Source organism: Chiloscyllium plagiosum, chromosome 11 (genome assembly GCF_004010195.1).
Source record: "Chiloscyllium plagiosum isolate BGI_BamShark_2017 chromosome 11, ASM401019v2, whole genome shotgun sequence".
In the NCBI taxonomy this organism is placed as follows: Eukaryota; Metazoa; Chordata; class Chondrichthyes; order Orectolobiformes; family Hemiscylliidae; genus Chiloscyllium; species Chiloscyllium plagiosum.
In genome coordinates this window covers 10,050,518-10,065,990 of record NC_057720.1, presented here as the reverse complement: position 1 = coordinate 10,065,990, position 15,473 = coordinate 10,050,518, and the positions used below count along the sequence as shown (strand labels likewise).

At 41.7% G+C, this 15,473-nt stretch overlaps 1 protein-coding gene across 1 annotated transcript in view; it reads left to right on the top strand.

Annotated features, from left to right (window-relative positions):
* The window catches only part of LOC122554699 (vitellogenin-like), an 87,758-nt gene that overhangs the window by 1,626 nt on the left and 70,659 nt on the right, over positions 1–15,473 (top strand). The window contains 3 exon segments of the mRNA XM_043700077.1: positions 4,376–4,627; positions 5,694–5,855; positions 15,049–15,224. Coding sequence (XP_043556012.1) covers positions 4,376–4,627; positions 5,694–5,855; positions 15,049–15,224 — 590 coding nt within the window.

Genomic DNA, 15,473 nt, shown 5'->3' with positions numbered 1-15,473 from the left:
CTGCTGCCTCACAGCGCCAGAGACCCGGGTTCAATTCCCGCCTCAGGCGACTGACTGTGTGGAGTTTGCACATTCTCCCCGTGTCTGCCGGTTTCCTCCGGGTGCTCCGGTTTCCTCCCAAAATGTGCAGGTTAGGTGAATTGGCCATGCTAAATTGCCCGTCGTGTTAGTAAAAGGGGTAGATGTAGGGGAATGGGTCTGGGTAGGTTGCGCTTCGGCGGGTCGGTGTGGACTTGTTGGGCCGAAGGGCCTGTTTCCACACTGTAAGTAATCTAATCTAATTACAGGGTATTGGCCAAGGGGGAATTGCGATTAGTGAACATAGGTTAACATAGATCTGATGGGATGTGGACCTCTTCTGTGCTGTATGACTCTATGAGTTAATTTGTGCCAAAATAAAAGGATAGATTTTCTAATTATACACTGCTGTTGAGAATCATCGGTTCCCAAACACGTCCCACTACGTGATTCTGTACTGTGGATTTCCACTTGGACCAATTAACATGAGAGTGGGTCAAGGGAGCACAGAGAATCCTAATAACTTAGACTAGGTTTAACAGTGGGGGAAGCAAGAAAAAACAGGTTAACACTCAGTTAAGCAAATTTCTCAGAAACCAGCCTTTCTTGCCCATCCTTAATTGCCCTATATAAGGCGGGGGTTGAACTGCCTTCTTGAACCTCTACAGTCCATGTGGTGTAGGAATGAAAATTCGATTGAATAAAAATAAACTGGAATTCAGGAGCACAGGTCTGAATTCAAATCCTAAATTCTAATTTAACAATTTTGCTTCAGTCAACCCTTTCATTCGGTAAGAGGATTAAGGGAGACAGAGTTTCACAGCTCTGAAATTCAAAACTTTAGCACACTTTTATCTTTTGCCGACAGTATATTCTCAGAATGTTCTGATCTTATTTCAGCTTTCGAGCACGAAGTTTCTTTTTACCATCATTGTAAAGTATTCTATCCTTATGTAAGTAATATTGAATTGTAATCATCCTTAACAGTTGCCAAATTTTGCCAAAACAAAGGTGCCATTTTTAACTTGTGACACGGGCTTAGACCGGCTGAGTAACAAAGAAAGAAAAAGAGAGAAAGTTTACAGCCCAGGAACAGGCCCTTCGGCCCTCCAAGCCTGAGCCGATCCAAATGTACTGTCTAAAACTGTCGGTCAATTCCTAAGCATCTGTATCCCTCTGCTCCCCATCTACTCATGCATCTGTCCAGACTCACCTTAAATGAATCTACCGTGCCTGCCTCTACCACCTCTGCTGGCAACGCGTTCCAAACGCCCACCACCCTTATCCACTCAGTGGGAAACAAACATTTGTCATTCCCTTTAATTTTATTTGTAGTCACTCATGGGAGTCCTGGCTGACCAGCATTTATTGCTCATCCTGAGTTGTCCTTGAGAAGGTGGTGGTGAGTGGCTTGCTGGGCCATTTCATAGGGAGGTTCAGAGTCAGCCATATTGCTGTGGGTCTGGAATCACATGTTGGACCACATCAGGTAAGGATGGTAGATTTCCGTCCCTGAAAGACATTAGTGAACCAGATTGGTGTTCCCCCCAACAATGGTTTCAAGGTCATCAGTAGACTCTAATTCCAGATACTTTTAATTAAATTCTGTGGCAGAATTTGAACCTGGGTCTCCAGAACATTAGCTGGGTCTTTGGATTAATAGCACCACTAGGCCATTGCTTCCCTTCTTACAATGTACACGTAAATGAGGCAGTTGCTATAGCAATTCACAAAGGTAGTGTTAAGCCTTAAAGGTATGTTTAAAATCTTGTGACATCTTCTCAGCTATTTTTTATCATCATTGGATTTGTAAATTTCCTTGATAAAGCAGCACAAATGCATTTTAATGGATCATAAATTCCAACATCATCAAAAAACACCTTTCAATCCAACAATAACACTTTGAAAGAATGCACCAATTGATTCACTCCCCCTGCTCTGCACCCATTGCCCAGCTTTTTGCTTTCCATTTTAAGTTTATAATTGAACTCATATCTATCACCATTTCAGGCAGTGCCTGCCAGATTACAGCAACCTGCTGTGTAAAAATATGATCATTCCACCCTACCCCAACGCAACAAGGTTCTTTTCCAAGTTTTCGTAAATCTGCTCTCAAGAAGTGTCATCAGATCAAAATGTCAACACTGCTTTCTCTCTGCCTGACCTGTTGAGTGTTTCCAGCAATTTCAGTTTTTATATCTTGTAACTATGGCCTGTTGTTGTTGACTTTTCCACTTGTTAGAATTCTCACCTTAACCTTCCCTGACCTGAGGAGAACAATGCTGGCTCCTCCAGTACCTCGATACAATCCTTGGTATCATTTACTGATGTCCATGATGTTTCTGTCACAAATTCTTTTAGGGAAGGAAATCTGCCGTCGTTATCTGGTCCAGACCCACAGCAACATGGTTGACTGTTAATTGCCCTCTGGACAATTAGGAATGGGCAATATTTTGTTAAAGCAAATCTTAGCAGGACTTATACATTTAATGGTAAGGTCCTAGGGAGTGTTGCTGAACAAAAAGATCTTGGAGTTCAGGTTCATAGCTCCTTGAAACTGGAGTCGCAGGTAGATAGGATAGTGAAGAAGGTGTTTGGTATGCTTTCCTTTGTTGGTCAGTGTATTGAGTACAGGAGTTTGGAGGTCATGTTGCAGCTGTACAGGAGATTGGTTAGGCAATTCTAGTGTCCTTCTTAGTGGAAAGATGTTGTGAAACTTGGAAGGGTTCAGATAAGACTTACAAGGGTGTTGCCAGAGTTGTAGGATTTGAGCTATTGGGAGAGGTTGCGTAGGCTGGGGCTGTTTTCCCTGGAGTGTTGGAGGCTGAGGGGTGACCTTATATTGGTTTATTAAATCATGAGGGGCCTGGATAGGGTAAATAGATGAAGTCTTTTCCCAGGGGTGGGGGAGTCCAGAACTAGAGGGCTTAGGTTTAGGGTGAGAGGGGAAAGATATAAAAGAGACGTAAGGGACAACATTTTCACACAGAGGGTGGTACGTGTATGGAATGAGCTGCCATAGGAAGTGGTGGAGGCTAGGACAATTGCAACATTTAAAACGCATCTAGATGGGTTTTTGAATAGGAAGGGTTTGGAGGGATATGGGACAGGAGCTGGCAGATGGGACTAGATTGGGTTGGGATATCTGGTCAACATGGACGGTTTGGACCGAAGGGTCTGTTTCCATGCTGTACATCTCTATGACTTTATGGCTTTATGTCTAAATACTGGTATAACCATTGATGGCCACATACCATGAACAAATAAAACAAAGTATTTCAATCCCCTTTGTTCTCCTCAATATCCTTTACATCCTTCCTAAAGAGCAATGCCAAAGACAGCCCACAGTGTCCCCACTGAAAAATGCGCAGAGATTTTTAGAATTTAGTTTTTTCCTCTATTTCTATGCTTCAATTGTGTAAAGAAATGAATTGAGTGTGTTTTTGTATCATGTGTGTATTTTCATAGCTGTTGTTTGTAATAAGGCTGTAGAGTACAGGTTGGGTAGAATACCTTGTTTCTGTGCTGTGTATCTGTGTCTCTATGACTATGAATGGATCTGCCTCCAATTGCAGTAAGTTTTGCAACAAAATGTTCCTGTTTGTTGTCTATAGGTCACAGGAAACAGCCAGAAATCATAGTATAGTGGGCATGGTACCCAAGTCTCAACAGAAACCCTTAACCAGTGCAAGACCCATCACTAACATTCACAAAGAGATTAAATCTTTGTTCAAGGCTGCCTCCTGGAAAACCCAATAATGTCCAAAGTCACCAAGATATTTCAGGCATCCTTTCCAAAACCTGCCAAAATTTGTCCTTTTTGCATCCCGGCCAAAGACCCCACCACCAAAGTGTGGATCAAGAACCAATTTCTCTCCTTGTCTGACGATAAAAGTTTCTCTTGGTAGAAATTTGGAGCACAATTGCTGTAACAGCGGTGCTGCTGGCTGCAGGTCTCACAATACAACTGTGACCAGAGGTATTGAACCATAACTAAAACTGCCTGTGATACATACAGTCATGCCCCATGGCAATCCAATTGATAATAATCCAAAATAACCCAAATCCTTAAAAATGTAGGTCAATGGCCCCTGATCCAACCTCCAAATTTGCACCGCACTCTTTACCTGTCCATCCCACCTATTCACTCCACCCTCTCTTTCAGACATCTTTCCCCTACCAACACTCCCCCCAACATTCCTGATGAAGGGCTTATGCCCAAAATATTGTTTCTCTTGATCCTTTGATGCTGCCCGAACTGCTGTACATTTCCAGCGCCATACTTTTTGACAATGGTCCCCGAAAGCCAATTTCATTTTCTTTAACAATAGTGACTTTTTGCTCTTCCACCCTTCAGATGATTTCACCTCAAATTGAAGAGTACAGCGGGGTTTGGCCGAACGCTCAATTTATCCCAGCACGGAAGCTGACTCGGAATTTGGCCGCACAATTGAGCAAGCCGATAAAGTTTGAATACAGCCATGGACGCGTTGGAAATATATATGCCCAGCCAGAGCTATCTGAAAACATCCTCAACATCTACAGGGGTATTCTCAACATGCTGCAGATCAGCATTAAAAAGTCACAGAACATCTATGAGCTGCAGGAGGTACATTGATTTTCTCAAAGTGATGTTCATTCTCCAGGTGTCCAGACTGGTACAGTCAGTATTTAATGCCCATCCCAAGAAAAGTTGGCAACAAACCATCATGAGCTGCTGCAGACCATGTGGTGAATTTGCTTCCACAACAACATTTGGATACAAATTCTAGGATTTTGACCCAGTTCTCAAGAAAGAAACACCAAAATATATCCAAGTCAGGATGGATGCAAAACTGGAAAAGTAACCCAGTGTTCCATGTATCTTCTGCCTTTGTCCTGCTAAGTGGTGCAGCCAAGATGATGGTGTTGGTGTTGAGGAAGCCTTGGTGACTTGCTGCAGTGCATCCAGTAGTTAGGTAAAGTCAGAGTAATCCTAGATGGGCTTGGGCTGCTCTCTCTCATTAGGGAGAGATGCTTTGTGGTGCGTTTAAATTGAGGGTCACTACACCTCAGGTGAGGGGGCAAGGTCAAGGAGGTAGGTCCTTCATTGTTACCTGAGCCAGTACAGAAACTGAAGCCAAACAGAGCTGTCCAGCTAATTGAGCTAACTGGCCTCTACTAGTTAGTGCACCCTGTAGCCTCATTGCATCATGGCTGTGAAAGTATGAGTGTGTGCTGGGTTACCAATCAAGCAGAGTGCTTTATCCCTGCTGCTTGAGTGTCACTGGAACTCCACTGTTTTCGGCATTTGAGGTGTTCCATTTATTGCTAACTTAAGCCTTGTCAATGGTGCAAAGACTTCTGGTGGTCAGAAGATGATTTACTCCCTCTACATATAACACCCAGCCTTGGAGCATCTCTGGTTACCATTGAGAAGATAATGCTGAGGTTGGACATCGAAGGTGGTGAAGTTAATTATCAGGCAGAGGTTCCAGGATTTTGACCCAGTGACAGTGAAGGAAATAATTCCAAATCCAGATAAGGTATGGAGGGAGGAGAGTTTGAAGATGTCCCTCTGTTGTCTTCATCCTTCAGCCTGGTGGGGTTTGGCCGGTTATGGAATGGGTAATGTTGACCATATTAATTCCATGTTGTACTGTACATGTACTGATCCAGTCTGCACTTGTGTCTAGAGTGGTGTAGAAGGCATCTGCCATGCAAGCTATGCAATTCAGGAGAACAAGAAAAGTGGAGTAGTCACGATCACAAAATCGAAGGACCTGAACAACTGTCAGGAGAAAATCTCAGAGACCAAGGGTTCTGCTTATGCTCAGCTATGTGAGACCTGCCAGCAGGTAAGTGCATAAATTACATTTCTACTCTAAAGTGAAATAATAAGCAGAAATATTGAGGACCAATCTCATAAATTGATAGCTGTGGGTTCAAGGTTTAAGATGAGAGGAGAAAGATTTAAGAGGGACCTAAGGGGCAATTTTTTTCACACAGAGGGTGAACTTCCAGTGGAAGTGATGGAGGCTGTACAATTATTTAAAAGGCATCTGGATGGGTATATGAATAGGAAGGGTTTGGAGGGATATGGGACAACTGCTGCCAAATGGGATTAGATTAATTTAGGATATCTGGTTGGCCATGGATGAGTTGGGCCAAAGGGTCTGTTTTCTCTATGACTCTGTCCCACTCCAATGACCTGAGTACATAGTCCAGGCTGATACACGCGTGCCAGTACTGAGGGAGTGCTGCACTGCAAGGGATGCAATCTTTGAATGAGATATTAAACCAAGGCACCCCATGGCATATCAGGGCAGACTAATACACTTCATGGTAAGGTCCTGGGGAATGTTGCTTAACAAAGAGGCCTCAGACTGCAGGTTCATAGTTCCTTGAAAGTGGAGTCACAGGTAGACAGAATAATGAAGAAGGTATTTTGTATGCTTGCCTTTGTTGGTCAGAGCATTGAGTAAAGGAGTGGTGAAGTCATGTTGCATCTTTACAAGAAAATGGTTGAGCCACTATTGGAATACTACATGCACTTCTCCTATCGGAAGGATGTTGTGAAACTTGAAAGGGTTCAGAAAAGATTTACAAGGATGTTGCCAGGGTTGGACAGTTCGAACTATAGGGAGAGGCTGAACAGGCTGGGGCTGTTTTCCCTGGAGCGTCGGAAGCTGAGGGGTGACATCATAGAGGTTTATAAAATGATGATGGGCATGGTTAGGGTAAATAGATAAGGTATTTTCCCTTGGATGAGAAAGTCCAAAACTAGATGGCATAGGTTTAAGGTGAAAGGGAAAAGATTTAAAAGGGACCTAAGGGGCAATGTTTTCACTCAGATGATGGTGCATGTGTGGAATGAGCTGCCAAAGGAAGTGGTGGAGACTGGTACAATTACAACATTTAATAGGTATCTGGGTGGGTACATGAATAGGAAGTGTTTAGAAGGATATAGGTCAAGTAATGGTAAATGGTACGAGATTAATTTTGAATATCCAGTCAGCATGGATGACTTGAATCAAAGGGTCTGTTTCCATATGGTATAGCTCTATAACTCAATGACTCTCTGCCCATTTGGCCCACTGAGTCTTCACTAACCCTCCAAAAGGCCTCCCACACAGACCTAGCCCCCACCCTATCCCAATAACCCTGTGTCCTATCCAATACTTATCGCTCAATTAATTAACATCACAAAAACAGACTGTCTGAACATTGTTGATTGTGGGATCTTGCTGTGCTCTGATTGGAAAATTGCATTTTGCACAATGACTATACTTTGAGTGTCAAATGGTTGGGACAACATCTCAAGGATGCTAAACAAATGCAAGTGTGTTATCCTCCTTCTCAGTTCAACAGCAATTGTAGTTTCCCTATAAAACATCTGAAAGTACTCCTCAATGAAAAGCAAAGAACTCTCCCAAAGTCTTGAAAGATGTATCCCTTGCAGAAGAGATGAAAAGCTGATGATCAGATCATTTGGCTAATTTTCTGCTGTGGGAGAATGTTTCCCCACCTTACGACTTTGATTTAATGGCAAAATGATGCATGGACCTTAAAGTACGGGTAGCCTAAAATTGTAAAAAATTGAATAAATATGTAAACTATTCAAAGCAGTACCTTAAAATCCATTTTCCCAAATTATAGAATTATTCTTGTGCCTCAGTCTCACTTTCCTGTGGCAGTCTTTAGCTTTTAAATTCAAGATCAGCATCTTGTCACTGCATTCTGATTCAATATGTCCCCCTAAGAGTAGCACGGTGGCTCAGTGGTCAGCACTGCTACCTCACAGTTCCAGGGATCTGGGCTCGATTCCAGCCTAGGGCGACATTCTTCCCATGTCTGTGTGGGTTTCCTCTGGATGCTCCAGTTTCCTCCCACAGTCCCGAAGATGTGCAGGTTAAGTGGAATTGCTATGCTAAATTGCCCATAGTGTTCAGGGATGCGCCAAGTTAAGTGAATTGGCTGTGGGGAAATAATGTTCAGGGATGTGTGGTTTGGTGCATTTGTCAGGGTTAAATGTAGAATAATGGGGAGTGGGTTTGGATGGGATACTCTTCGGAGGGTCGATATTGGGCTGAAGGGCCTGTTTCCACATTGTAGGGATTCTATGATAGAAATGCAGGAGTATGGAGACATGGCTGGGTCTTCAAAGGGTAGATGTGGACTTGATGGGCTGAATGCCCTGCTTCCACATTCTAGAGATTCTATGATGCTCTCTTAACCAACAATGGTCTCATGTGTCATCAGTATTGATTCTTATTGGTGGAAAGTAATATGCTAAGTACTTCACACCTCTATATAATATTTATTTGTCATGCTTAAACAATTTCACCAAACTTTCCCTTTAAGCTGTCACCTTCATATTCCCTTCACCCTCTGACAACAGCAAAGGAATTAATTCATTCCTGTACAGATGTCCATGGAGGTCATTCTAATTCTGCTCAATAGCATAAAACAGGTGACAGGAAATCGCTAGCCTGTGTTTTCCTTCCCAATTTTTATTTATGTTGAAGTCAATGTAAGAATTCTTCAGATCGCCACACAAAGTCTATCATGACTCAAAGCTAAGAGAATGCAGGTTTTGTTTTCAACGATTGCCCTATAAGCTTCAAATTGACTTAGACTTACAAAGACAATGAGGTAAATGACACCTAAGATTAGAAGGAAACATGGTGGCCTGTGGAATCGCGAACAAATCTTTGCGACCAGGTTTTGGAATGTTCAGCAGAGGATGGAACGAGGGAGCTACTATTGAGGATTGACAAGAAGGAGGCTGGAAGAACACAGCAAGCCAGCCAGAATTAGGAGTGCAAAAGTCAACATCTCATTTGTAACTCTTCTTCGGGACTCGGGGTGGATGTAAGGGGAACTGTAGATAAAGTCGGGGGTGGGGGGAGAGAGGAATGCAGGGTGGTGAGGTAGGGATAAGTGAGCACAGGTAGAGGGTACAACCTGGCAATTAAACCTGTTGGACTATAACCTGGTGTTGTGTGATTTTTAACTTTGTACACCCCAGTCCAACACCGGCATCTCCAAATCATAACATTCACTAAAAGTGATAAGGTGTATCATGGTCTGATCAAAGTGTTCAAATGATAAAGGGAATTGGCAGCCTAACCCTTCTCCATGTTAAGGAAATCCCTTCAGGGTCAGGGTCCAAGAATTTCAATAAAGCTTAACGCAGAGTGCAAATCCAAGAAAAATATATTCACACAAGGAGTTGAACAGAAGATATAAAAGTATGTGGAGAAGAAATGAATTAGAAGAAACTGGATCCGTCTGCTGTAATATGCGAAAAAAAGTTAATAAGCCAAATGGTAAATCCGCATTCTTAAAAACTCTTGGTTCTAACTTGGACCAGTGTCTGCATCCTTTATCTAAATCATACGAGCAGGAAGATGTTATTAAGAATCAAGCCTGCTCTGCCATTTGGTAAAATCCTGGTAGATTTACAATTAACTCCACATTTCTGTTCTTGCCTGTCATCTAACACACTTTTGGTTCATTGATTTCCGTCAAGCGTAAATTTAAAATCAACCTTTGCAAAGGATCAACTTCTATTTGCAGATGAAATATCCAAAAGTTCTATCATTCATTGTGTGTATAAATGTTTCTTAACTGCACTACTTAAAGGTCTGGCTCTAAATCATCAAACTACACTCCCTCATCCTAGACTGTCTGTGGAAACCCATCAATCTTATCCATCCCCCTCAATCTCTTGAACCTTTCATTCACATCACCCCTTAAACCTTCTATGTTCTAGGGACTATAGCCAAGATTACACAATCTTGCCTTGCGATTTAACCTTGACGTTCAGGGATCATTCTGGTAATCAATGCTGCCATTCTCATATCTGGAACCTACTATCACTCATGGTACTCCCAGTTTAGTTGAAACATGTCACCTACCCTCTTGTATTCTATTACTCCAAATATAAAAGCTAGAATTTCATTAGCATTTTTAGTTATTTTCTGGAATTACTCATCACATTTTAAGGATCCATGTACCTGGACCCCCAACACTCTCTGGACCTCCAGTACTTTTAAATTTTCACCAGTTGTAAAGTACCTTGATCTGTCTTTGAAGGTCCAATATGGATTACCTCCTATTTGTCTACATTAAAACTTACCTATCCTACAAACAGTAGCAGTAATATGGAAGCTACTAGAATTTCTTTTTCCCATTGGCGAGAAGTTTTTAGACAGTGCCTGATAAATTTTCATGTTCACCATTTCAGATGGTACTGTTTTCTTAGTCTTTCATGGCATGTAGGCAATGCTGGCAAGGCCTGCATTTATTGGCAATCATAGAATCCAGACAGTATGGAAGCAGCCCATTTGGCCCATCAAGTCCACACCGAGCCTCTGAACTGAATCGCAACCAGACACACCTCATCCCTGTAACTCTGCATTCCATGTTGGCTAACCCATTTAGCCTACACATCCCTACACTCTATGGGCAATTTACTCTGGTCCCTATTTCTTATCATCTTATGGTCTAGTAAGCCAGAGTCTCAAGCTAGAGACACCATGGCAGTCAGTGGAATTTAATGTAAATTTATAAACGTGGCATTGAAGATTACTCTCAGTGATGTTGATGATCATTGACTGTTATCAAAACCCATCTGGTTCATTCACGCTCTGTAAGGAGGAATTTCTGTCTTTCTTATCTGGTCTGACGTCCATGAGAGTCCAGACTTAGAGTATTGTATTGATTGGCTCTTTACAGCCATCTGAAATAGTTGTCACTTTGTTCAAGAGCAATTAGGAATTGTGGTACATGGCTCAGTGGTTAGCACTGCTACATCAGAGCACCAGAGACCTGGGTTCGATTCCACCCTTAGACAACTGTCTGTGTGGAGTTTGCACATACTCCCCGTGTCTGCGGGTGTTTCCTCCGGGTGCTCCGGTTTCCTCCCACAATCCAAAGATGTGCAGGTTAGGTGGATTGAGCCTACTTCACCATTCAATAAGATCATGGCTGATCCAACATTCCTCATGTCCGCCTGCCTGCCCTTTCCCTGTCACCCTTAATTCCCTGACTGATCAAGTGTCTATCTCTCTCAGCCTTAAATAGACACAAGAACTATGCCTCCACAGCTTTCTGTGGCAAGGAGTTCCTAAGGCACTCAACCACCTGTGAAAATAACATCCTCCTTATCATAGCCTTAAACTAGCATGATTTGGAGATGCCGGTTGGACTGGGGTGTACAAAGTTAAGAATTACACACCAGGTTACAATCCAACAGGTTTATTTGGAAGCACTGGCTTTCGGAGCACTGCTCCTTCGTCATTATTAGCACACTTAAATTAGCACCTTTATTCTGAGATGGTGCCTCCCGGTCCTAAACGCGCACATAAGGGCAAACATTTCCCTCAGCATTTACCCAGTCAAACCCCTTAAGAATCCCATATGTATCAATGAGACCACCTCTCATTTTTCTAAACTCCAGTGAGTCCCAAACTGGGTTGGTGATGATTCGCAGCAGCAGATTCACCGCTGATGATTAGCCACTGCCAATTCTCCACCAGCGTTTCTCCACTGGGGTTGTTTGACCTCTGGAGACTATTCGCCACTGGAAATGTATATATGTACTGATTGTTTTCCCTCCCTCCTGTTCTTTCATACTACATATTGATTAAAAAAAGAGATAAAATAAATATTATTTTATTGGTATATATATAAAAATGAGTTACAAACTTTAACCAGAAAAAGGAAATATATTTTAAAAATCTTTATAATGGCAGTAAAATCTCACATTAATATTAAACAATGAAATTTTAGTTCATTTGATAGTTATGCGCTATTCCTCTAAGATATTCCAAACAATCTCTTTCACCGTATTTGAGAACAATATTTTGTATTCTATCATCTGCGTCTCTCCTCATTCCTTTTTCGTCAAATTATTTTCTTCATGCTGCTTGTCGTCGGTAAAGATGCTAGGACTGACTGAGGGACATCAGCTACACATTCGTTAATAAGACACTATAAGAATGTTCACATCACCAAAATTTAATACTTGAATCACTCTTGGAATGTTTATCAAAAACATATATAAAACCATCGTGGTAAAACTTCTTATTTCCACGTTTACTAATAATTCCTGTTTCCATTTTGAAGACATGAGGGTAAATGGAAAAAAAAATACAAGCCTAAAAAAAACTCACCTGTAACGAAAATAAGTTGCTACTGAAACAACGCAAACACTGCCTTAACCAATATAACGGCAATTTTATATGGTTTAGATATGCTTGTTCTCTAACATTTTAAACTTATTTGTGGTGGTGAATCGTCTTCAGTGGTCAAAGGGCAGTGGCTAATCATCGGCAGCGAATCTGCTGTGGTGAATGGCCCCATCCCGCTCAACCTAGTCCTGTGATGCTAATACATTTTTTTTTAATTCGTCTGGTCAGGCCAGTATTTATTGTCCATCCCTAATTGCCCAAAGGGCAGTTAAGAGGCAACCACATTGTTGTGGGTCTGGAGTCACATGTAGGCCAAACCAGGTAGGATGGCAGTTTCCTTCCCTAAATGACATAAGTGGACCAGATGGATTTTTCCTGACAATCAATAAGGGATTCATGCTCATCATTAGACTCTTAGTTCCAGTTTTTGTTTTAATTTAAAAACAAATTCCACCATCTGCCATAGTTGGATTGGAACCTGGATCCCCAGAACTGAGTCTCTGGATAAAAGTCCGGTGATAATACCACTAGGCCCTCCCCTCCTCCATCAATGTCTCCTCTCAATCAATTCTCACAACCAACGTTCAGTGCAAATTTGAATTACATGAAAATGGGTTTGAATTCTAAAACAGGCTTTTAAGACACCTGACTAGGTAATTGCCTGATGAAAATATTCCCCAGTTAAGGAGACTACAATAGGATGAGGATGGAGTTGGCTAAAGTAGACTGGAAGCAAAGACTTTATGGTGGGGCAGTTTGCAAACTGTGGAGTACTGGCAAAACAATATTTTCAAAGTGCTCAGCGAAAGTATATGCGAGTGAAAAAGAAGGGCTGTAGGAAAAGGGATGATGTCTAAGGAAGTAAGGGAGGCTATCAAATTGAAAGAGAAGGCATACAAAGTGACCAAAAACAGCATGAAACTAGAAGATTGAGAAAACTTTAAAGGTCAACAGAAAGCCACAGGAAAAAAACTAGAAAGAGAAGTAAGACAGATTATGAGAATAAACTAGCTAAGAATATAAAGACAGATAGCAAAACTTTATATAAATATATAAAATGAACAAGTGTGAAGAAGGTAAGCATTGGTCCTTTAGAGGGTGAAAGGGGATTCAGTTGTGGGACATGAGGAAATGGTTGAAGCATTGAACAGGTATTTTGTGTCTGAGCACACTAATAACATGCCAGTAATTGACAAGGTGAAGAGCTAGAAACTATCATTATCATGGAAGAGGTAGTGTTAGGCAAGCTAATGGAACATGTCTCCTGGCTTTGGGTACGGAAAGAGATACTGAGAGAAATAACAAATGCACTTGTGGTAATTTTCTGGGCTCTGGGGCAGTTCCAGTAGATTGGAAAACAGCAAATGTGATGCCACTGTTTAGAAAAGGAGGTAGACAAAGGGTAGGGATTTATAGGCCAGTTAGCTTAACTTCTATAGTGGGGAAAATCCTTGAATCTATTATCAAGAAAGAAATAGCAAAATATCCAGATAGAAATTGCCCTATTGGATAGAGGCAGCATAAGTTAATGAAAGGATAACCATCCTTAACTAATCTACTAGAATTCTGTGAAGACATTATAAACACAGTGGACAACGGAGATCCAATAGATGTGGTGTATCTAGAATTCCAAAAGGCATTCAACAAGGTGCCACACAAAGGGCTGCTGCTTAAGATAAAGATGCATGGCATTCCAGGTAATGTATTAGCATGGATAGAGGATTAGCTAACCAACAGGAACCAAACAGTTGGAATAAATGAGTGCTTTTCTGATTGGTGATCAGTGACTAGTGGTGTGCCTCGGGGATCAGTATTGGGACTGCAATTATTCACAATTCACATAGATGATTTGGATTTAGGGACCATGTATAGTGTGTCAATGTTTGCAGATGACACTAAGATGAGTTGTTGAGCAAAGTGTGCGGAGGACTGTGAAACTTTGCAAAGGGATGTGGATGGTTTAAGTGAGTGGCAAAGGTCTGGCAGATGGGGTAAAATGTTAATAAATGTGAAGTCATCCATTCTGGTAGGAATAACAGTAAAAAGGATCATTATTGAAATGGTGAAAAACTGCAGCATGCTGCTGTGCAGAGGGACCTGGGTGTTCTTATGCATGAATCAGAGAAGGTTAGTTTGCAGGTATAGCAGGTAATTAAGAAGGGAAATGGAATTTTGTCCTTCATTGCTAAAAGGATTGCATTTAAAAGCAGGGAGGTTGTGTTGCAGCTGTGTAGGGTACTGGTGAGACCACACCTGAAGTACTGTGTGTAGTTTTGGTCTCCTTACTTGAGAAAGGATGTACCGGCACTAGAGGCAGTGCAGAGGATGTTCAATAGGTTGATTCCAGAGTTGAGGGGGTTGGCTTATGAGGAGAGACTGAGTAGACTGGGATTATATTTATTGGAATTTAGAAGAATGAGGGGGCATCTTATGGAAACATAAAATTATGAAGGGAATAGATAGGATAGAAATAGAGAGGATGTTTCCACTGATGGGTGAAACTAGGCCTCAAGCTTAGGGGAAGCAGATTTAGGACTGAATTGAGAAAGAAATTCTTTGCCCAGAGGGCTGTAAATCTGTGGAATACCCTGCCCAGGGAAGTAAATGTTTTTAAAGCTAAGATAGATTGATTTTTGAACAGTAAAATCATTAAAGGTTATGGTGAGAGGGTGAGTAAGTGGAGCTGAGGCAACGAAATGACCAGCCATGATCTTATTGGATGGTGGAGCAGGATCGATGGGCCAAACGGCCTACTCCTGCTCCTAGTTTTTATGTTAACCTTATGCAAATGCAAAGAAATTTCAGAAAAGGCAGCTATAATCAGATATTCTCTTGTTGTATTATAATGTAGAAAGGCAGGAACCTGCGGAGTGTCTCCACCTACTCCTATGCCATAAAAGGTACCGAAGACGGAGCAGTGATAATAGAAGTTGTAAGTAAAGAGACACATCAGTTCACACCGTTTAATGAACTTGATGGTGCTGCCAGCACAGAATCAAGGTAATTCCTCTTCTTGCATCTACAAATGTCTGAGCCAAGTCCTGAACTTTGAAAGTGTACATTTGGTACTGAAATCAAAAAATGCTGGAGATCACAGCAGCTCAGGCAGCATCCATGGAGACAGAGCAAGCTAACGTTTCAAGTCTAGATGACCCTTCGTCATAATGTGACTGAATGACCACTATGACTCCTAAGAATTTTCTTGATAGCAGCTGGTGTTTGGAGGGAAGTTTGCTTGTCAGCCATTCTACAGAAAGCAATAACAAATTACTGTAG